We start from the raw sequence: 22,527 nt of genomic DNA on the forward strand, positions 1-22,527 counted from the left end.
TTTAAACAATAATTAGTAACAAAGACATCTGAAAGTTTGGTAGTATAGTTGAAGTTGTGTTTGTTAGAGAAAGCTACATAGACATGACACTTTTAACATCATAAACTTTTCTTTATGAAAAGGATCAATCTTTTAGAACTCTGTAGGTATTTGCAATCTATTTTAGCTTTTCCTATCCATTAGAGGAGTGAAATCATTTGCACTAAATTTCATATTGATTGATTTATTAACCTATGCTGGCATTGAATGATTTCATATTATTTGAAAATATGCAAAATCCTCTCAAGTATGATTTGCTGCTCTTAAGAAAGTTCTCATAGTTGATTCAGATTAGGCGTAAAATAATGAAGATTTTAAAGAATGATAATTATTAAGTGGCTTTAAACCGGATTTAAGAATCTTTTTGTTTGCTTGGTTCATGCTGTCTCCTTTTTCAATGTGTGTGGCCCTGAAATTCTCAGTGTCATAATTACTGAGCCATTGATTGAATTTTCTTCTATGGTGGGAAAAAGTATTCCTGGTTCCTTTACAATTTCGCCCAGCTATTTGTTTTCTGCTAATACCCTTATGAATCATGAGTAGTGTTCATACTCTCATTCTAGATTTAAGTTGTGCTTGATTCTTAAGTTGATAAGCTCTTTTCTATCTCGGGAATAATTTATTTTTCACTCTGATATAGAAGATGCAACCATGATATGCTCCTTTTCCCTTTTGCAGTAAATGAGCAATTCATTTTCTCTTGGATATTAATGTCTCCTGGATATGTTTTACCTGTTTCTATGTAGATACTTGTCTGTACGAGCTCTAGATATGCTTCTCAACTTTATTGATTTCCTTCTAGCTGCGACTTAACATACTCTTTATCTGATTTGAAGGGAACCTTGAGAGATCTTACAAAAGGGGGAAGGAATATTTGTTTCGAACAACATGAGCTGGTTTGTATCTTATAACTGATGTCTTCTACTTTTGAAGAGAAAAGAACCTTTTCTTGATTTTCCATATTTCTTTTTGCCGAAACAAACCATAGTAATTGATCATCCGAGTCATCATTAGTGTTTGTTCATGGTAATTTCTAGAATGTTAATATATTGTCAAGGAAAAATCTTCCTTGATGGCTATTCATAACCTTCAGGAAACTTCTAGTGATATTAAGCCTGCAACAACAGAAGCAGAAAATTCTTATGCCAACCAAGATGAACAGGTAACTTCTTAGAATCAGTAAAGATTGATATGTAGAAAACAAAATAATTTTATAGTGCTGTAAGAGAAGAAATGTGGAAACTTTTGAATATGGTATGTTGCTTCTTGTAACATTTTTATATTGTCAATTTGTTAAGTGCTTTTGCATGATTGATCTAGTAAAGTAGCTAAAATTCTAAACCATGAGACAGTGATCATTTCTGGACATCCTGTCCACATTTAGTTTCTTTCTCATCTCCACACCCAAACCTGCACCACAACCCCCCACCTAGGGATGGCAAATTTTTCCGGACCCGGCCCGGACCCGGACAAACCCGGATTATCCGGTACGGGTTCAACCTGCACCGGATGCATTAACAATGCGGATCCGGGTTGTAATTTTTCAAACCCGGATACATTCCAGGTCGGGTCCGGGTTTAGGTGAACCCGGATCTCCAGAACCCGGACCCGGACTACCATTTATTTATTTATTAATTTTTATTACTAACTAAAAAATATATAAGCATTAAACAATAAATTGGGCAAGAAAAAAAAATAAAAGCAAACAAGACAAACCCGCAAAACCCTAAAGCAAAACAAAACAATTGCTCCAGCCGCCACCTTGTTGAGGGGAGGGGGGAACATAAGCAAAACAAAACAATCCCTCAATCTTTATCAGTTCATCTCTCAATCTTCATCTCCATCTTCATCTCACTCATCCCCAGCGGCCACCTCAAACCTCATCTCCCTCATCCCTAGCGACTGCCACCTCAATCTTCGTCTTCTTCATCCCCAACGACCAAGTTCATCAATACATCATCAATTAATCATCTCAATTCATCATCCACTATTATCAAAAACCTAGCTCCACCGTCGTCAAATTCGGTCTCATCTCTCTCCAAAGAGCAAGCTTTGCTGCTAATTGCTAACCCCTTCTCGCCGGCAATCATATTTTTCACTGGCCCATCACCGCCTTAGTTGTGACCTGAAATTTTCTTTCGTTTCTCTGTATTTCTCTTTTAATTTTTTGCTTTTGCTTAATTTCGGTAATTATTAATTTTTTTTCTTGTTGTTAATAGCCAAACGCAGCATCTTAGCACATAATATCCATATAATTGTAAATTTTATTATTGAAGTAAGCAAATTTGGTTGTGATCCCATGAATTCCTCCTATTGTTTTTTGCTTTTGTAATTCCAAAGAACCAAAAAGTGGCAAGTATTAAATCTATCTTCGTCCAACCACCGGGTTTGAAACCCGCAATCCGGAAACCGGGATTTTTCCGGGTTGAACCCGGACCGGACCCGGAGTGAAATAATCCGGGTTTATATCCGGATCCGGGAGCGTAAATTGTCATCCGGGTCCGGAACCGGAAACGTTAAACCCGGACCCGGACCCGGATTTTGCCATCCCTACCCCCACCCCCTTTTTCGAAAGGAAAATAAAAAAGGAAAAAATAAAATAATTTGGTAGTTGTGTTTGCTGAGTAGAAAAAAATTCAAATTTAAAATGTTGGTATCAAATATTCTTTTATTCTTTTGTATTTGGTTATGATCCCTTTGTTGTAGGATTTGTCCTGATGGAATGTACCTTTCAATTTATCAAGTAGATTAAATTATGAAACAAGTAATTGATGCAAAATTTGATTTTAACTGAGCTTTGCTATTCATCAATAATAGGGAAGTCCACACGAGACAAAGCCTGCACCCTTGGATCCTCAAAATCATTCCATGAGGTCAAATGAGCAGGTATGGCAATTTTTCTAGAACTTGAAATCAATTTACATTTTGTGGATGATCATTGACTTCTGTCTAAGTTGAAGTATCGTAAAGGAGCTGGAAGATTGTAGAACAATAATATTTTAGGTGCCCCACTGGACTTTTCTGGTCCACTCTTGCTGCCTTTTTTTCTTTAATACAAGAGTAAGATGCACAAAAAACTTTTGTTGCTTTGGACTGAGAATCATTAGCAGAATTACACAATAATAGTTGCTAGTGTGCGCAAGGATTTATGACATAGAGTAAGTAGGATCTCTATTTTTGTATCAAGTATTGGCAGGAGCTTTCATGAGCTGTGATGTGAATTAACAATTCATATGGAACATTTTGCCAGACAAGTGGAATCAGGTCAATTGATGACATTGGTATTTGCAGGAATGGGATTTCTGACATGGATCTTGCTTCTAAACTGGGATTTAACTAACTGAAAAACAATAAGATAATTGCTGTTTTGTTTTTTTGGTATTCACAGCATATGTATTTTAATACTAAAGGAAGTCTTAGAAAAAGATTAGTTGGATTGGTCAGTAGAGACTCTGGATGCGTAGCCCAGTCCTATCAATCCAGGCTTGTTGGACTGGGATGGCTAAACCTCTTCCATCTGATAACAGCCATATTGAACGCTTTTAAGATTACTGTCGTAGAAGAAACAAAATATCTGTGCTAGCTAGTATTGTTCTGAGCATCATAAATATCCGTTTGTTTTCTGGAACATTGGTCAATAATGGTTGTGGCCTAGGTTACAAATTGTCAACTTATCATGATTTTCATCTCTGTTATTTGATTTCTTTCATATCATTGTTGGATAATTGTTTTGTCTAATGTTATGTTATTTTTTCTTAGCTTATGATATTGTGTTAGGAGTATACTGTATTATCTTGTTACTTTGTTTGTTCCTTCAAGTGCCTAATTAATTGCAATTTCATTCCTGCAAGTCAAATCACTAATTTGTAGCTTGTCACTTAAGCCTGTGGTTTTGATTATCAAATATACCTGTTTGATAAGCAGTACTTGCTGGAAAGTGATGATGGTTTTGCATGTCCTTTGCCCATTCAAGAAGACAACTCATTGATGAACCTTGATGACGAGGTATTTTGTTTGCTTATTGATGAAATTCATATGATGCAGGTTCAAGATTGACTCCTACTCCATACTTTTAAGCAAAAATCTAATGCATTATCTAGTTCCTTTGCCCATACCAGTTCTTTCAATAAATGGGAGATAGAAATGTATTCCCATTGGTGAAATTTTTGATGGCATGGTATCAATTAACAATCCAGCATGTAAACCTGAGGGGTCAGTTGAATGGTTAGGCATGTGGTTTGCGCTTATATTGTCTAGGGTTCTATTTCTTGGGGATGATTACCTGTTGAAAAGCTACTAGTTTCTTTCTTCCTTTGCACGGTTCTGCAAAGACCCCGGTATCAAACTTGAGTTTGCTAAACAGGTTCACAGAATTTTTAGGTTATCGAAAAAGGAAATTGCCAAAGTTTAATCTAAATATTTACAACATTAATTTAAGGATTGTAATTTAGGTAAAGCTATTGCTAGTTGAGCAACAGAGCAACTTGAATCTATATGGCAAGTGAAGTTAGGGCTGCTTGTCTAGTTGAATTACAATATTTGGTTGGTGTTTTGCTGCTTGATACTGCCATGGAAGTTTTCAATTTAGGATTTTGTTTCCTGTCGCCTTTGAGATAACAACAGGAAATTTTCGCGAACCATTTCTTACTGTCAAAGAATATCAATGATGAATGAAATGTTAAAAATGCTATAACACTTCAGATGCGCACTTTATTTTTTGTGCGCATGCATGTGTCTATATAGGTTTATGTTCTTTTATAACAAGAAAAGGAATTGTGTGTGCAACACCAACCTTAGTACTAATTAGTTGAAAAGCATATACCTGTACACTTTTTTGAAGTCATAATTCATCTGTAATATGTACCAGGACTTGCAGGAAGCTATGGATGAGCTTGCCAATGCTTCTGGGTCAGATTTTGAGATCCCTTCAAATTTTGATGAGCAGGTATTTATTTGTGTATAACCTGGCTTCAAATAAGAATAAAAGCATGCCTTAAGTTGATGATATCACATTACAGGTTGATGTTGATGATTCGAATTTGGGGACGGACTGGCTGGACACTTGAAATCATGCCATTTGTTTGTAGACATATTAAAGTAATGCACACTTGGTTTGCCAAATGAAGTTCCTTTGCTGGTGTATACTAACATGATTATACAGCCCAGAGCCAGGTTAGCCAGGTTATGTTCATAGTCAAAATAGAAAAACATCTTCATGTACCTTGCTTTGGATAATATAATGTAAATAGCTTTTTATATTCCAACTTCTCTATTTTCCATGCCGTTTTTCTGAATTAATTTAGTTGGAAACTAGATTGCCCAAAAATGTTACTTGTGAGTAGGAGAGAATTCTGGTTGACTACAACAAATCCACATTAGAGATCATGCGGTAACATGCTTCAGATTCATCCATTTTGATAAAATACGCACAGTGGATTATGACTGGGCAACTGTAATTTAAAAATCAGTGTTAAAGCTTTGTTTAGCATACTGAGTTGATGGATCTTAGTTGTTTGGGGGAGTAGCTATAAAATAAAAATTAATAGCGTGTTGTAAATATGATTTATAAATAATATTTTTGACAAAAATAGTAAAGATATTATATAATTTTCATTATACAAGTGTTGGATAAAATTAACTTATCTTTTGAGCCATACTAGTTAGTATTTACCAAATAATTTGAGAGCCGTATCTTTCGCAATCTTAATACGAAACAGGACCAAAGTATTTGGTAAACACATTGTTCAGAAGTTAAGTTGGTTGTAATGTCATTGTTAGTTTTGTCAAAATTATTATTTAAAATTTATATTTTTATGGAGTCTCTAGTTGTTTTTTGCATTATATATAAAATATAAGACTCTAATTTTATTTAGCCTTTAGAGATTTGTTTTAATTTAAATATAGTATTCTACTACGCACACACACTCTCTTATGCATAGACTTTACCAATGGGTTTTACTTGCTCAATAATCAGTATTCGGGCATGCCTTCGAATGATCTTGCAATTGATTTCATCTCTACATGAATTTTCGTTAAAGGGTTAGTAAGCTAGGGATCGCAAAGAGTCCTTAGTATATATTCTTAATGCCAAAGCAGCTGTCTCTATTTTAGCAAGAGGTGAGAAAATATTTGTTAATTTTAACAATTTTTTTAATAAATGAATAATAAAATATTATGTATAAATGAAAACATTTTGTTTGCAACAATAAATTTTAGTACTTGATTTGTAATTAATTTGACTAGGCTGGAAATTAGCATCGAGGATGAGTAAATATTTGTTAATTTTAGGTATTAGATTTGACGTAGACATTAATTATTAAGATGAGAAAAAGATGACCGTATGTTTAGTGAATGAGATAAATAAGTGTCAAAAGTGATATGAAATTTTGTTATATTAATTACATTACATCATAGGTAATTTTGCAATCTAAGATTTTGGTAAATTATGATACGTACTCATATTATCTTTTAAGAAGTCCTAAGGGTCTGATCAAGTAGTTTCAAGCAGTTTTATGTTACTTGAAGTTGTATATTAGGGAAAGTATGAGGTTAGAAATTAATTTAGATTTTACCTGAAGTTGTATATTAGGAAAAGTATGAGGTTAGAAATTAATTTAGATTTTTCCTACTCTTCTATCTTAGAAAGAAAAAAGAATTTTCGGTGGATGCACTCCCTAAAGAAATTGAGATGAAATAGAAATAAGACAAGAAGTACTAATAAAGTAATGCATGTCGCTTGATCATCAACCCTAAGGAAATAGAAATAAAATAAAAATAAGACAATAGATACTAGGAAAGTAATTGATATCGGTTGATTATCATTGGTATTCAACAGACCGCCCTCTCATTAAATGTACAGAATAATGAACCACCAAATAACACACACACACAAAACACATCAACATATCACACACCTATAATGGATAGATTCTTCTTTTATTTAAACGTAGTTAGATTCTTAGCTAGTACTATTGGTTGAAATAAGTATGTTTTCATTGTTTGCCAGTACAAGCAAAGTCAAGATGATGAAACTGATATACTTGGGATTTTTTTCAATTTCTTAATTGAATCGTGAACTACTTGTTAGGGTTTAAAGGAGATGTGTAAGAATCCCACAGGCCCTATATATAAATTAACATTGAGTTAAATTAACATTCATTGCAAGCAAAGTCAAGTTGTATTCGCCTTAATGATATTGAAGATTCTTTGAATAAGGTTTGAATAAGTCATCCTACTTTATGTGTATTAACTATTGATTTTAATAACTTGTAGCATTAAGACATCTAATTAATTTTATCATTTGTTAGTGTTGCTTTTCTGTTTAGTCCGCTAATTGAAATTTTTTTCTTTTTATTTCCATGCGAAACTTGAAAGTACTTTTCTAAGAAAAAATGACAAACGGATTAGAGAACCGCTGAGATGGCGACATAATTTACTTTCTTGTTGTAAATTAAGTGATTAAATCCGCGAGGGTTATCAATTTAACGAACACAGGAGCAATAAGATGGTGATTGGTGACAAAATAATGTACAACTAACTTCTTGTAACTTAAAATGGTAAACCAAGCAAATATTTTTGTCGGACTAATTCTTTTATCTAAATATCAATGCCGTTTTCTTAATCATTTTCCTTTTGTATTTTGTACTAAAATAGTACTCGTATATTCCTTACTTTTTTTTTAATAAGATAGATATTAAATATTTATTTTTAATAATCTATTACACCTTTAAATATTTATCTTAACATTGTGTGATAAGGAGTAGTAAATACACTAGTGGCAAACATACGATGGATAGCATGCTTCAGCTTCATCCATTTTTTACAGTTGCGAGAAAACGTTTATGGCCAAGCCGAGAAGACATAATATGAATTATTAAGATGAGAATCTACCAAATAGACTCTTCATATAGAACTTTCAAAAAGTAAAATATGCTAAACAGGTGCTAAAATGAGAGATAGCTGGATAGTTTGTGTGCTTTTTGATACTACCAAATTATTCATGGTTGGATTATTTCCAACAATGAAAATATGGCTATTGAATAAATTTCCAGCCAACAAGAAATATACAATGGTGGATTTGAATTGATGCCACCTTAATCAGCTAAATTTTTCATGCAATGCCAATAATTAATTAAGGGTTCAGGGTTTAGGATTTTTATTTTCATTTTTTATTTTTATATATTTTTTAATTGATATTCTTTTGTTTTAGTAATTTTTTTTTCGGGTGCATTTAGAACATTAAACTTCTTCTTAATTTATGCCTGGCCTCTCTGGGGCGGGCCCAAAAAACTGAAGGTTAATTTTTCACTTAAAAAAATTTGGTGTTTTGCGGGTTTTTTTTTTTTAATATCTGTATTTAGATACTAAAATTAAAATTAGACACAATATATCTTTTTTTTCCCCTTAATTTTTTCCAATCTATGTAAAATTCATCTTATTAGTTCATTCAAGCTTAAAAAAAGAAAAAGAACTACATTTTTCTTTCTTGTCATCATGCCTTACTTATTACATTTATAGTGTGTTTACTAAATCGATGATTAGAGTAGGTTGGAATTAAAATAGATTGGAATCAAAGTGGTCTGAAATTTAGAATAGGGACTAGAATACATTGTTTACATCAACTCTAGAAATCATAATTAGAATGAGTTGTATTTATCATAATTAGAATGAATCATTATTTATTATAATAATTGTGAGACCATTCCCTAATCTTAAAAACAATTGAGCCCATATGTTTCATTCCCATTTCATTTTTATTTTAGTAAGTACACACTATCAATCATTCCCACTTCGGATTTAGATTTTTCGACCCCATAAGTAAACACACCCTTATAAATTCAAAATTATTGATTTTCATTAGATATATATATATATCAGTTATTTTTCATTAGACTTCATTCATTTGAGACTTGACAATTATATTGTACTCAAAACTTCATAGCACCTTGTTAATTTATTTTTGCTTCAGGTTTTGTAGATTCTGTTGTACTGTTTGATTAACACAAAATAGAATACCTGAAAAGAACCACAAAATGCATTTTAAGAGAAAATGGCCATGCATTCAAAAGGTTGTAGACAAGCTATTCAACATAATATTACATTTACAAGTCAAAATGGCTATTTAAACCTCTAGCAAATTCTGAGCTGGATCTTCTTCGTTGTGCTTAACTTTCATAGCAAAAGGCAGAGTGTCAACTGCACTTGTGAAACTCACTAGTTTTCACTAAATGAAAAATATATACGATCTTACATGAAATTCAAAACAAAACAGGGATCCAGATGTTATTTTCCATTTACAGCAAACCGCTCGCACGCGCGAGCACACACAGATATATGTCCTTTTGATTTTACTGAAATTATCTGCCTTTAATTTTTGAGCAAATGAAATATAAGAACTGCTTTATAACAGAACTAATATAACAGCTGAACTACAATAATAACTAACTCTTTGAGAAGTTATGAATATAATAGACCACTCAATCCCCTTTAGCAGATCATCTTAGGAAGAGATAGCACAAACACTTACTACACAACATTCTAAAAACTTTGATTTAGTCTATAGATGATACCGTTTTGCAACTAATTGCCTAAATTTACTCTAACATACTGTGAAACACTGAAAGTTTGAAAAGAAGATCTTGTTTCCTGATCAGTTCAAAGATACAAATATCTCCTTCCTTCAAATTCTTGACCCTTGAGATTTTAGCCCATCCCCGAGTTAAAAAAAAACCCCCTTTAGGTTTCCATTGGAGTTCAATTGATTCCTTTACTTCATTAGATATCTGTACTTTGACATATTTGGAATCTTTCTTGACAAACTTCGCAGCGAACTTGATTGGACAATACTGCACAAACAAAAGAAATTGTATTTGAGTATTTACCAACAGCAAAGCTCACAAAATCACATTTTGTTTGAAAGCTCACCACATCACGGCAAGATTTGAAATGCTGTTCCAAGATAACCATGAATGAAGAGTTTTTGGGCTGGACAATTCTGGCAAAACTGATTGCTCTCTTGCTTTCTTCTGCCGAAAACCGTCTGTATCTAGGAGTAACATATATTCCCATTTTCTTAAGCACGACAGACAAATTGAAGTTATTGTCACTGTTTGGTTCGTCCATCTCCGCCACCTCTTCCATTTTTCTCTTTCTGCTTTGCTGCTCAACATGCTCCACACTTTTCTCATTCTCGGGATCTGAATTTTGCTCATCTTTCATTGATTCTTCACCAACATATAGATAATCAACCTCACATGCATCCAAATTAAATATAATAATATGAAAGGTTGAATTCTTCTCATAACTGAAGAACAAGAAGTATCCTGCTGAGATTGAATAACTTTCAACAAAGTCCTCCCAACCATAATGAAACCAAATGTCTTTTCCTTTTCTGGTCAATGCCACTTGCCAAACACTACCATCAGGAACTGTGAGTTGAGCACCATTGGAAAGTTCATGGCCAAACTTCTTCACAAAATCTCGTGGAATCCTCTACATTTATTCAAATAAAGTCAGATGATCATCCATTAAAAAAAAAGTAAAAACCAACCACAAACAAAACAAAAATGCTTTCATGTTTTTGCTGTCATGTATTTGGTCGGTACAGATCAATGTTGCAAGCTTTAGTCAGCATGTGGAATCATGGACAAGATACATTGGTAGCACGTGGAATCACTAAAGAACATTATCACAAACTTATAATAGGAGGCATAATGCACTATCATTTGTTTTTTTCTCATTTTCTCATATATACGAACAATCAGCATAGTGTTTTACGTCTGAGAGGAGAGTACTGCAATAGATAACAGATGTCATAGAACACTACAAACTAGGGACAAAATAGTTTTCAAGATAAGATGAGGATGAATATTAATCAAATTAAAAGGGACTTGTTGTAAATCTCATCTCACATGGCAAATACACACGACGAAACCCACGTCCACCCCACCAAATATTGAGTGCAAGTCCAGATTTTTATTGCTTAATAATTCATGTAAAATAATTAGTAAACTCCAGAATCAAGGATGTAATAGTTTACAGAATCTTATAGACAAATAATTAAGAGGCTGCTGAGAAACACAAAGAGTTGGGAAAATTACCAGCTTTTTTTCAGCAAGAACAAAGGGAAAAATAATCTTGAAGAAATGAGGACTTGACACATCTGCTCCAGGATTCAGCCTGCAAGAGAAATTAAAACAGCAACCATATTAGATTCATTTGCAAATGCAAATACATATATTGATATAGATAATGTTAAGGAGAGATAAAATTGTAAACCCAGTACCCAAAAGGCAGGAGGCACCAAGCACTCTTCTTCTCTTCTTCTCAAATTAATTATAAGCAAAGAAAATATCAAGATAGAGAAGTAAAGTATTTTTATCTCAATTGCAAAAAAAATATAAAAGCTAAAACTTTTGATATATATGTGTGTTTTGCAACTGGGTTCCATAAAAATCTGTCTTTTTTTTTCTTTCATATTCACAAAATAGAAAAGCACAATTCAATTACTTTACTAATTCTTTCCTTTTAGCAATATGGATGAGCCAGATTGATGTTAGGACCCCACATTGACTAGGTATGGGAATAGTTGGTAGTTCATTAACTTCAAGGCACCCCCTCTTACAAGTTAGTTTTTAAGAGTGAGTTCCACCTTGTGGGTCGTAACTATTGGTACCTCTGAAGTTAGCCCTTGCCAGTGTTCTTAGCTTGTGACCTTGAAGGTGTCACCTAGTCGGAGTATGTGAATCATCGTAGTCGTGATCTTGAGGGTATCACCTAATTGGGGTATCGTAGTCGTGTGTGAACCTTCGTTGTCGTAGATTATGAAGGAGAGTGGAATGTTAGGATTAGTTGGTAGTTTATTAACTCCAAGGCACCTTCTTACTAATCGTTTTTTTACGAGTGAGTTCCACCTTGTGGTTTCTTAACAATTCAGAACAATAATGCTTATAAAAAAATTAAAAAATTAACGAGCAAATATCTGCCAAACACTTAAGGTCTTAATGTGTCACGCCTTATTAAAAATACAAAAAAAAAAATTATTTATTTTGCCGCTTTCAAAACCCTAATACCCAAATCAAGATTTACCAAAACACAACACTACTGCACAAATCAAATTTAAGAACGCACTTGACTCCAAAATGGATGCCGGCGGCTCAAATGTTACCCACCGTTTCCTCCATTGCTGTTCAAACAGCCATGTTGCCGCCGCTCTTTCCGTCATTGCTAACGCTTGAAGCGTTTCCGTTGCCGCCGCCGCCTCTGCAATTCACTTGATTATCGCCACCGCTGTGGATTCTGTTTGTTGTTATGATTGTTTTGTATTGCAATAGTTTTGTTTATCGTTGGGATTTGACTAAAACAATTATGGGGTTTTTTTCCATTATCTAATTAATTTATTATTTATATTTTAAAGAGATTTTTTTATTTAATAAATATTAATTATTGATAACAAAAGTTATCTAATTTATGTATTATTTATTTTTAAGATTTTTTTATAATTACTCTTCTATAACAAAAAAAATCATTATTTTGTTAGGATAAAATAATCATTTTTTAGCCACTTGGCCGAGTGGTCAGGGCTGCTGCTTTCCAACTTGGAGGGCAGCAATTCGAACCTCCACAAGTACATTGTGGAGGTATTTCTTTCATTAATTAAAATTGAGTGAATGTAGTTTTCTCCCTTACCCAAGAATGAGGAGTAGACATCCCTCGAATATTTGTGATGGTTAAAATTTGGGTAGCGCTCTATTAGCATTGATGTAAGTTGGTCCCAATAATAGTCTGATTTGTAAATATCAGTTATATTCTCATGTAATATAAGTTGTAGTTTGAGCAATAGTCTCATGTAATAAAAATAATAATCATTTTATATTTAGAGGATAAAATAGTTATGGTATACTTAGAGGATAAAATATTTATTTTATCAATATTTTATTAGGAAAGGATGTGTAGACACACACACACACATATATATATATATATATCTTCAGGATTTTGTTATATTACATTTCATGTAACATACACAACCAACAAAAACCACATAATTATGTAGGTCCCACAATTTGTGTGGTTCTTATAGATTGTGTATGTTATATGAAATGTAACATACAGACTCCCATATCTTCAGGATGGGTGAGTTTGTGCAAAGGGCATCCCGTCACAAAAATTTTTGTGCGATAGCGTGCCCGTTGAACAAAAACTGACAACAGACGTTTTGAGTTTTTGTGTGACGGGTGCCCATGGCACAAAAACTTAGTTTTTGTTCCAAGAGTATTTGATCTTAATTTTTGTACAACTGATGGCCCTTGCACCAAAGTTTGTGCGATGGGTGGCCGTCGGCTCTAAATTAAGCATGTTGCACAAAGAAAATATTATTTTTTTTGTGCGATAAGTGCCCGTCGCACAAAAATTTAGATTGTGTGTGATCAAAAAATGTAGCGAGAGACTATCGCATAAAAATACAAATTACACACACAAGGGCATTTTTACTTTGTAGATACCTTTTTTATTTTATATTATTAATATTATTATTTTATAAATAGCACAATAATGAATAGAATTTCGATTTTATCTCATATGGATGGCAAAAATTAAGTTGGCAAAGTGCAATCCACCTGAACCTGGGAAGGAGCCGAGCATGATGAAGTTATGCTTTGTTGATCATTTCCCAGACTGTATTTCAGAGATGTCAAAATTTAAAAAAGTTATCGCAGCTATCCAGCGTAAGCTAACGCGCAAACAATTGTCATTGTTCAAAAGTAATATTTTTTGGCACTTCCTAGACTTTGGTAGTTATAATTTCAGTGGTGTTATATTTCACAACCTATTGCTTAGGCAAGTGGCACATGATTCCTCCTTTCAAGAGAGTAAGGAACACCAAGCATGTGCCTACACTTCAAATAATGGATCGTGATATCAATAAAAGAAGTAATGCCGATATAAACCCACTTAGGGGATTGGAGGATCCAAGAGGATTCGATGAGTTTGATAAGTGGTTTGCTTGCCAAATAACAATGGATCGCACTATTCGACAATCGCACAAATTTTTTAAAATACTGTTAGGCCACGATGCACTAGGATGGTTAGGGGATGAGGTTAGCTTTTTTAAGTGTTATTTCTTAAACGTCTCCTCTACTATTTCTATTTTAAACCAACATATTTCTATTCTGCTACAGCACATCCATGAGTACTTGCGATTGATAAGTGAAAAACAAAGACAGTATCCAAATGTCATGTCTCAGTGTGTCACGCATATAGATACGTTTTTTTGGGTAATCAGCTTACAGAACTTATAATTATCAATATAATTTCTTATCTTGTGATAGCATATTGATGTTGATACTCTCCTGTTATTTGTCTTTTAATATATGTACTAGGTCTTTTTGAAGCAATTATGGAACGATGGTGACTGTGACTTTAATTCACTACAATATAGCTACAACTTTAATAGTTATATGATGGACGAGAAGAAATCATGTCGAAACGTTTCACAGACGTCGATATAGTTAGAAGAGCTACACAATTCAATGGTTTCTATTTTCTTTTAAGATCTTAAACATAACAATTAACTTGCATTAATTAATGTATGTAGGTTTTCATTCCCGTGAATCTAGGCGGCGATCATTGGATAGTATCTTGAGTGGACCTTCGCAAGAAAAATGTGTGGATTTATGACTCGTTGGCGGTGGTTCGTGATGATAAAACGTACAATGATAAATTCAAGCTACTTGAAGTCATCTTCCCTCGATGGTTAGAAGATGTCGGATTTTACAATGTTCGACATGACTTGCAGAATGGCGACCCTTGGAATGTCAACTATCCCCTCTTTAATAGCACCACCCAAAACATAAAATCGATATTGAGACACAGGACGAACAGTCATTCTTTCGGCCATAGTTCTCCTATCAGAGATTATTTTGTCTGCCCACGTTGTTAGACGAGTACTCATCGACTCAACCGTAATTTTCCTATCATAAAACCATTACTGCAATGTTTTCCTAAAGTGATCAACAAGATGAGTTATAGGAAATTTTCGCAGTTCCCTCATTAATGAATTCACGCTCTTTACAATGTTGGTGGTAAGAATATTGTACCTCCTACTTTCGAACTCAGACCTTGCCCAATTACATGTGCCAATATTATTCTCTAAATAGTCAGCTGCACCCGCGTGGAGTTGCCACAACCCCTCTAGTTGTTTTTAAATTTTTTGTGTTCATATGTTTTCGCTACGTTTATAAAGGCAGGCTCAAATTCATCCCAAAGAGCTTTCGACATCTTGAATTTTGACTTAACGTTACCTTTCGCATGGTAAAAACAAACGTCATGGGCAGTTGTACGAAATACTTTTAGAATTGCTCTTTTGATCGCGGTGCATCGGTCAGAGATAAATGCTAACTCCAGCCTATCACCAATTACTCCATGTGATTTCGTCATAAATCATTTCCAAGCATCATTGTTTTCCGAATCCATAACCCCAATGGCTAACAGATACAATTGGTTTTTTCCATTCAGGCATGTCGCAACAAACATACTTCCACGATATAGCCCCTTTAGATGAGTACCATCCACAGCAATAGCTACAAAATAGTATAAGAAATTATCATTTCCATCTCGCCGTAGGTGAGTAAATGTACCTTCATTTGCTTTGATCAAAATATGAGAATATTTAGAAAGTAAGTTATATGACTCTGTAGGGTTCTCTTGAACTATTTAAAAGCCAACTTCTTTAGCCCGATATACTTGCTGATATGTTAATTGGACACCGTATTCCTGCTGCATGTCTGCTCTGATGTTATTTGGAGTATATATATGTTTTTCTTGGATAAACTTGTCTGCAATAATATGTCCAACAACCCAACTCCTTACTTGACGAACACCATCGGTCAATACCTCATTACAACAAGTTTGTATGTTGTCAACTCTTCTAATTAATTACGGAACATTCTGCTCATTTGAAGTTCTTGTTGCTCGAATACGCTATTTACATGATTCCGAAGAACACTAGGCCTCGAAACGTATTGTTGTGGACCGTGTGATCCTGAATTCAAATTTACCCCTCAAGGCAACTTTACGCAGTTCTAGTATTAACTCATTTTTGGCAACAAACAACTTACCCACACTAATATCATCATAATTACAATTTCTGACCAAATTAGGAGTAACCAAGTTCGAAGGTAAAACTGGATCAAGACTTACAAGGTGGTCAACTATTGTTCTCCTTCTCGAACGGGGCACTGAAGAAATATGTTGGTTGTCTCTGTTATTAATAGGAATACCATTCGAATCCTCATCGTCAACATTAGTAGGAATATCAGAAGGACCAACACCCCCATCATGAACTGAACTATTGAAATGGTTGTCCGTTGTATTATTATATGGTTCCATACAAACATTATTTACTGTTGTGTTGCCGATGTCATCAATATGATCATCATTACTACAAAATTCATTATTGTAGAATGGAGAGTAACATATTTTTTTGTGTTTGTTTTATCTCTGAAAAAACTAACTAGTTTTGTTTAAAGATGACAGAGTAAGGAGTTCTTTTTGTTACTTTTGAGACACATCATTTTATATTTTTAATAACAGCTACTTTTGTTCTTTCTATTAAATTAATGAAATTTGTGAGCTGTTCTTTGTAATAGTTTTTACTCATTCGTGTTGTTTTATTTGATTATCTGACGGATGTTACTAAACCATTCCAACACACACACATGACACACTACAACACATACTTGTGGGTTGTAAATTAAAATAGCTAATATTTAGTTCTCTTGGTTTGTTGAAGGGGATGTCTAAGACAGTGGAAAATGTGTGTTTTATTTATTTACAAAAATTAAAAAAAGTTAAACTTTTACCTAATAACTGGGCATCTTGCCTGGTTAGTAGTGATTGCTAGCACAGAACGGTAAAGTTTTGGTTTTAAAAAAACTCAATAAAGCATTATTTTTACCTAGTAATCGAGCATCTTGCCTAATCAGTAGTAATTGCTCATGTAAAATGGTAAAGTTCTATGAATAATCATAATGCTTGAATTAGAAAAACAGACGTGAAATTTAACTTAGAAGTTGTTAGAGATTTACCAGACCTTTGATCTGACATTACTACTGAATGGTTGAGATTGTGCCATGTGTTCGAGTTCACGTACACCATGTTGTACTAAATTTAGCACACCAAATTGGATAGATCAACTACCTTGACTAAATGAACAATTGGAGGGTCCCACTTTGACTTCAATGATAGCCATTGATTATGCTAAATCCAATGATCTATAATAGTTGCAAATTTTAGACCCTTGGATTATGCTATCAAATCTCATCTAAAGTTTGTGATCGTAAGCTTACCAAAATACCATATAAATACCTACACTTGATCGCTCAAATTTGCCTAGATAAAAGCAAGAGCTCTCGCAAATTGAGGTGTTAGAATTTGTGCTAGATTTTGAGAGAAAGAAGAAAAAGAGAGAGAATTGGGTGGTGGATTTTAAGGGTAGCATTTTAGATGTAAATCTAAAATAAATTTTGGCGAAAATCTCTTTTTTATCCCTTTGTTTTCAATTTTCTTGTATTGTACTTCACAAAATTTATTAAATAAATGAGTGTTTTCCTTTCAAACATGAGTGGATAAATTTTCTAAACTAAGGTAAAAAATGAAGTTCAAGGATTTAATTTATTGAATTAATTACTCTCTCAAGTTGGTTTTAAGTTATTTTATTTGTTATATTTTTATCATTTGTATTTTTTTTCTTTACCAATTACTTTATGTCATGTTAATTTTTAGATCTAGACCTCCTTACTTCTATATAGAATTTGGACACAATGTCGACACTCCAATATTGTTGTGGTATATTAGGTACTTGATCTTATATTTATTCATACAAATGTCTAATTAAGAATTAAATGACATAATATTTAACTAGCGAAAGAAATGCAAAATATAAATATGAGATAATACTATTACCATAATTTGAAAATCATAGAATGGATCCCCTAACCTCAGTATTTTTCTAGATTGGTCTATATTAACTTTTTTTTCTGCAATTAATTTTTATTTAATAATTGACTACTAGATTTATAGATTCCTTGTGCTTCAATCTTAAACTCACCATGATATATTATAATTAGACACTCTCATACTTGGGAGTAATCAATACTTTTGAGTTGTACCAATAGTTTTAGTGTTTCACTCGAATTCTAATAGAGGAGTACTAGGATATACTTCTTTAAGGGTCCAATATTCTATATATACTTGATATAATTACCAATATAGTAGGTACTTGTGATCCTCATATACACGCTAATTTCCTTTTATAGGCTTCAAAAAATATTTTTCAATATTCCACATAATCTAATCTAATAAATCCTTGATATAAGGAATAAATAAATTAAAATATTATTGGCATAATGATGCCAATAATAAAAATCCTAAAACTATTCATAGATGAAATATAAAACACAAAATTTGCAACAATTAAAGTCAAATATGCAACTATAGATATCGAACACGAATATAGGTAAACAGGAAAACATTTAACTTTGTACATGTAACTATGAACATAATAGATGAAATATGAACCTCAAACATGAAATCGAGAAATGAAATGGGAAAAAAATATAATCTTTTGGGGGCATGTAGAACATGAAACAATGAACTCTTCACATGCAACAATGATTATTATATATGAAACAGGAATGTGAAACAGGAAATATTAAAATGAAACATTTGAAAAAAAGTAGATCTTTGGGCGGTCATTTAGAATATGCAACAATTGACTCCATACCACGGCAACGTCAGACATCAAATTAGGGGGAAAAAGTAAATATTTTGGGGAGCATTTAGAATATGAAACATTGGACTTCAAATATGCAACTCAATCTAACATGAAATTTGTACATAAAATAAATAATATTAAATATGTAAAACTTAATGTAAAATATGTAACAATGGATATCGAACATGAGTAATATAAAATACGAAATATAGAGCTCTAACACTATGACTATAAATATTACATATGTAGCATAAACGCTAGCACGAAACAGGGGAAGTATTTAGAATATGTTACATAAGACATAGAACAAAATAAATAAAACTTCTAAACACAGACAAAATATGAATATAATTTTTTATCTCTTTTAGTATACTTTATAATTTTTTTCTCTCAATATTTATGCAAAAAATTAGTTTGTTTCATTTTAATTTATTTGTTTTTTTTATTGTTACTGCTATTTTTAAAATTAATATGATTAATAATTTATTTATTTTAATTAAATCAATTTTATTGTATAAATTAACTTTAACAACCTGTTGCAGAAATCGAAATGTTATGAGTCAAAAAGGTTATTTGACTGCGATATCAGACTTTTTCTAATACGCCGAACTTTTCTCACCAGCCGCTTCCTTAATCTCAACATTAATTTGCAGGAAAATTTTGAGATCGATTCCTTTGGGTTTCTTAGAGCAGGTGCATTAATTTCTTCATTGTCTGGTCACGTTCATAGTTTCATAGGACAAAATACAAATGGGGTCTAACAACCTTGCAAGGTGATATTAATTTTTGTCTTGTGACGTTAAATTTCATTTCACCTCTTATTTTTTATTTATATTTTATTTATAAATTTATATGATTTAGCTAGTGACCTTTTAAAATGTAATTTTATTTTATTTAACATTATTTATCTTTTTAAAAAAGAATAAATATAATAATAAGCATATGACTAAATAATATTAAAGTAAATAAAATAAATAATATTAAAACGTTATTTTAAATAAAATAAATAATATTAAAAATGATATTATTTTTAAGACACTATTGATTTTTTAATATTATTCAGTTTTTTAAAGAATAAATATAATTATAAGCCTATGACTAAATAAAAATAATATTAATCTTTTAACACTCATTACTGATTATTTTATTTTATTTAACATGATTTACTTTTATGAAAGAATAAATATAATAATATGCCTATGACTAAATAATATTAAATAAAATAAAAATAAATAATATTAAAAATGATATCTATTTTTAAGGCTCACTACTGATTATTTTATGTTATTTAATATTATTTATTTTTTAAAAGAAAAAATATAATAATAAGCCTATGATTAAATAGTATTAAATAAAACAAAAATATTAAAAATAATATTTATTTTTAAGGCTCCCTATTGATTATTTTATTTTATTTAATGTTATTTAATTTTTGAAAGAATAAAGATAATAAAAAGCATATGACTAAATAATATTAAATAAAATGGAATAAATAATATTAAATAACATTTATTTTTAATAAAATAAATAATATTAATTTTTTCTTTTAAATAAAATATATAATATTAAAAATAAAATTTATTTTTAATACTCACTACTAATTAAACAATATAAATTGTAAACAATTCGGACTTATGTGCTAAAATTTTTAAAAGTTTTAACTTGTTTGTGCTTTTAATAAATATTAAGGAGTGTAATGTTAATAGTTAAATGGACAAATCTCTACTATTAAACTATCATTTCACTCAATCTAATGGCAAAAGACTGAAATTAAGAAAAGATAAAATTTAGTGGTACCTTGCATCTGTTGCAAGATAGCTGAGTCCATACAAATGTTATAGACTTTTTCTATTATGCCGAACTTTTCTCACCAGCCGCTTCCTTAATCTCAACATTAATAAAGGTTTGCAGGAAAATTTTGAGATCGATTCCTTTGGGTTTCTTAGAGCAGGTGCATTAATTTCTTCATTTTCTGGTCACTTTCATTGTCTGGTCACTTTCATAGTTTCATAGGACAAAATACAATTCCATCTCCAATCCTTTTCCAATACCGTCAATGCAGCTATCAACTCAAAGATGACGGTGCCTACAAGACAAAGCACGTACGATCGATATCTTGCAACTACCAAAAGTTAGCTATGATGAAATGGACGACCACAACTTTATTTGACGTGTACCCAAAAAAGTCAAGAAATCACTAATTGCACTCCAAAAAATCATGCTTGCTTTCATTGAAAAGCTTGAAATTGGCTCACACAATTACATTTAGCCACAATATGAATTTGTGGCTAAAACCAGCGGACGTTGCCGTCTTTCTGTCGAGCTTTGACAAAAACATCGAATTTCAGTTTATTCACTTAAATACTAATGCGGGAAATAGGGTAAATTCGGCTACGTATTAAGTTTTTATTTTTATTTTTTTTTATCTCTTTAACATTTTTAAATTTTTTTAACTCAGTACATCAGCTTTATGTCACAAACTGCAATCGTAATGTCGTCGGCTTACGTGAGAGAAGATGTCACGGACTGTCCAAATTCAAATGGTTAAGGCTTGAAAAACAGGGTGGAGAGAAAAATAGTCAAATGAAAAGAAAAGAAAGAGAAATGAGTGGAGGACAGTAGTAAAATTATATTTTATTATTTGATTTGATATAAAATTTAATAAAATAAATTATAATTTTTTAAAATAAATTTTTCATTTACTTTAAATATTAAATTATTTATAATAATAATAATAAAATATATATATATACTAAGGTTGGTAATGGGACGGGATGTGATAGAATTTATTAATCTTAGTCCTATCCCGTATATGCAAATGGGATGAAAAAAGGTCTCAATCCCGTCTCTATATTTTTTTTGGGATAAAAATATGTCTCAATCTCGTCCCAAAAGAGATGAGATCCTACGGGATCCCATCTCAATTAGAAAAATTTTCATTCTTAATCGGTAATAAAATGGGATGGGACGGAATTTGTCAATCCCACTCTCGTCTTGCATATGTAATTGAGATAAAAAAAATGTCCTAATCCCGTCCCTAAATTTTTTTATGGAATAAAAATATATCCCAATCCTGTCCTAAATAGAATGAGATCCTGCTGGATCCCATCCCATAAAAAAAAATTACCATCCCTAATATATACAGGAGTTCTCTCACGCAAACACCCGCAACTTAAAAAATATACAGGCACTCACATTTCGGCCGTTGGATTCCATAAACGGCTGGATTAAGTTGTAAAGTAAAGGATCCTGACATTTTCTGTGTGTGGGCCCGTCTTCAAAATTTAAAAAAATTATTTCTTTTATTTAGTGGGGACCACGTGAATATAAAAACACCATATACTAGTTTTAAATTTCTCTCTCTTCTCCCAACCCATCTTCCCACACCCAAGAAGCCAAATCGTTGGATCATCTTCATCATAAACGGCAACGTGGCCGAAGATGACGTGTCCAACATGTTACACTTCTAATTTTCCTCAGTTGTGGTTTAAATGCCTCATTTTGTTCATCTTTCACGAACTTTCAAGTTTCTTAAGAATGTCCTGGCCTTTGTTTTTTCTTCTTCAATTTCCGCTAATTTTTGGAGAAAATCTTCTGTTAGAGACACCTTTAAGCTTGATTATTTAGATGGGTCGTTAAGTTTTTTTTTTTTTAATTGGGTAACTTACCGAAGTGTATTTTCCTTCTTTTGCTTCATCTTCTTCCATTGGAAGGAT

General features: G+C 32.2%; 2 protein-coding genes across 4 annotated transcripts in view; one reads left to right on the forward strand and one right to left on the reverse strand.

The window, feature by feature from the left end:
- Positions 1-5,297, forward strand: part of LOC102611915 (GATA transcription factor 19-like) — an 8,611-nt gene extending 3,314 nt beyond the window's left edge. The window contains exons 6-11 of one of the 3 annotated variants that reach the window (XM_052432054.1): positions 876-935; positions 1,133-1,201; positions 2,857-2,925; positions 3,964-4,044; positions 4,916-4,984; positions 5,058-5,297. In XM_052432054.1, coding sequence (XP_052288014.1) covers positions 876-935; positions 1,133-1,201; positions 2,857-2,925; positions 3,964-4,044; positions 4,916-4,984; positions 5,058-5,105 — 396 coding nt within the window. In that variant the 3' untranslated portion in view covers positions 5,106-5,297. Of the gene's footprint in view, positions 1-875; positions 936-1,132; positions 1,202-2,856; positions 2,926-3,963; positions 4,045-4,906; positions 4,985-5,057 lie in introns of all 3 variants that reach the window. The other 2 variants (XM_006487402.4, XM_006487403.4) reach the window with 2 other exon arrangements.
- A 4,124-nt stretch (positions 5,298-9,421) lies between these two features.
- LOC102612401 (B3 domain-containing transcription factor VRN1-like) lies at positions 9,422-12,426 on the reverse strand. Its single transcript, XM_006487404.4, has 4 exons — positions 12,210-12,426; positions 11,139-11,217; positions 9,964-10,530; positions 9,422-9,884 (listed from the first exon to the last, which is right to left on the reverse strand). Exons 1-4 carry the CDS (start codon positions 12,260-12,262, stop codon positions 9,633-9,635), a joined length of 951 nt encoding a protein of 316 aa, XP_006487467.2. The 5' UTR covers positions 12,263-12,426; the 3' UTR covers positions 9,422-9,632.
- Positions 12,427-22,527: the final 10,101 nt, after the last annotated feature.

The sequence above is a fragment of the Citrus sinensis genome, chromosome 8 (assembly GCF_022201045.2).
Source record: "Citrus sinensis cultivar Valencia sweet orange chromosome 8, DVS_A1.0, whole genome shotgun sequence".
Taxonomy (NCBI): Eukaryota; Viridiplantae; Streptophyta; class Magnoliopsida; order Sapindales; family Rutaceae; genus Citrus; species Citrus sinensis.

Excerpts from the sequence above, each read along its gene's own strand:
- LOC102612401 (XM_006487404.4), bottom strand. The coding sequence starts at position 12,262 with ATGACGGAAAGAGCGGCGGCAACATGGCTGTTTGAACAGCAATGGAGG. Across the intron at positions 11,218-12,209 it reads GAACAGCAATGGAGGAAACG|GCTGAATCCTGGAGCAGATG; the intron begins GTGGGTAACATT and ends TTTCTCTTGCAG. Across the intron at positions 10,531-11,138 it reads TTCTTGCTGAAAAAAAGCTG|AGGATTCCACGAGATTTTGT; the intron begins GTAATTTTCCCA and ends GAATAAATGTAG.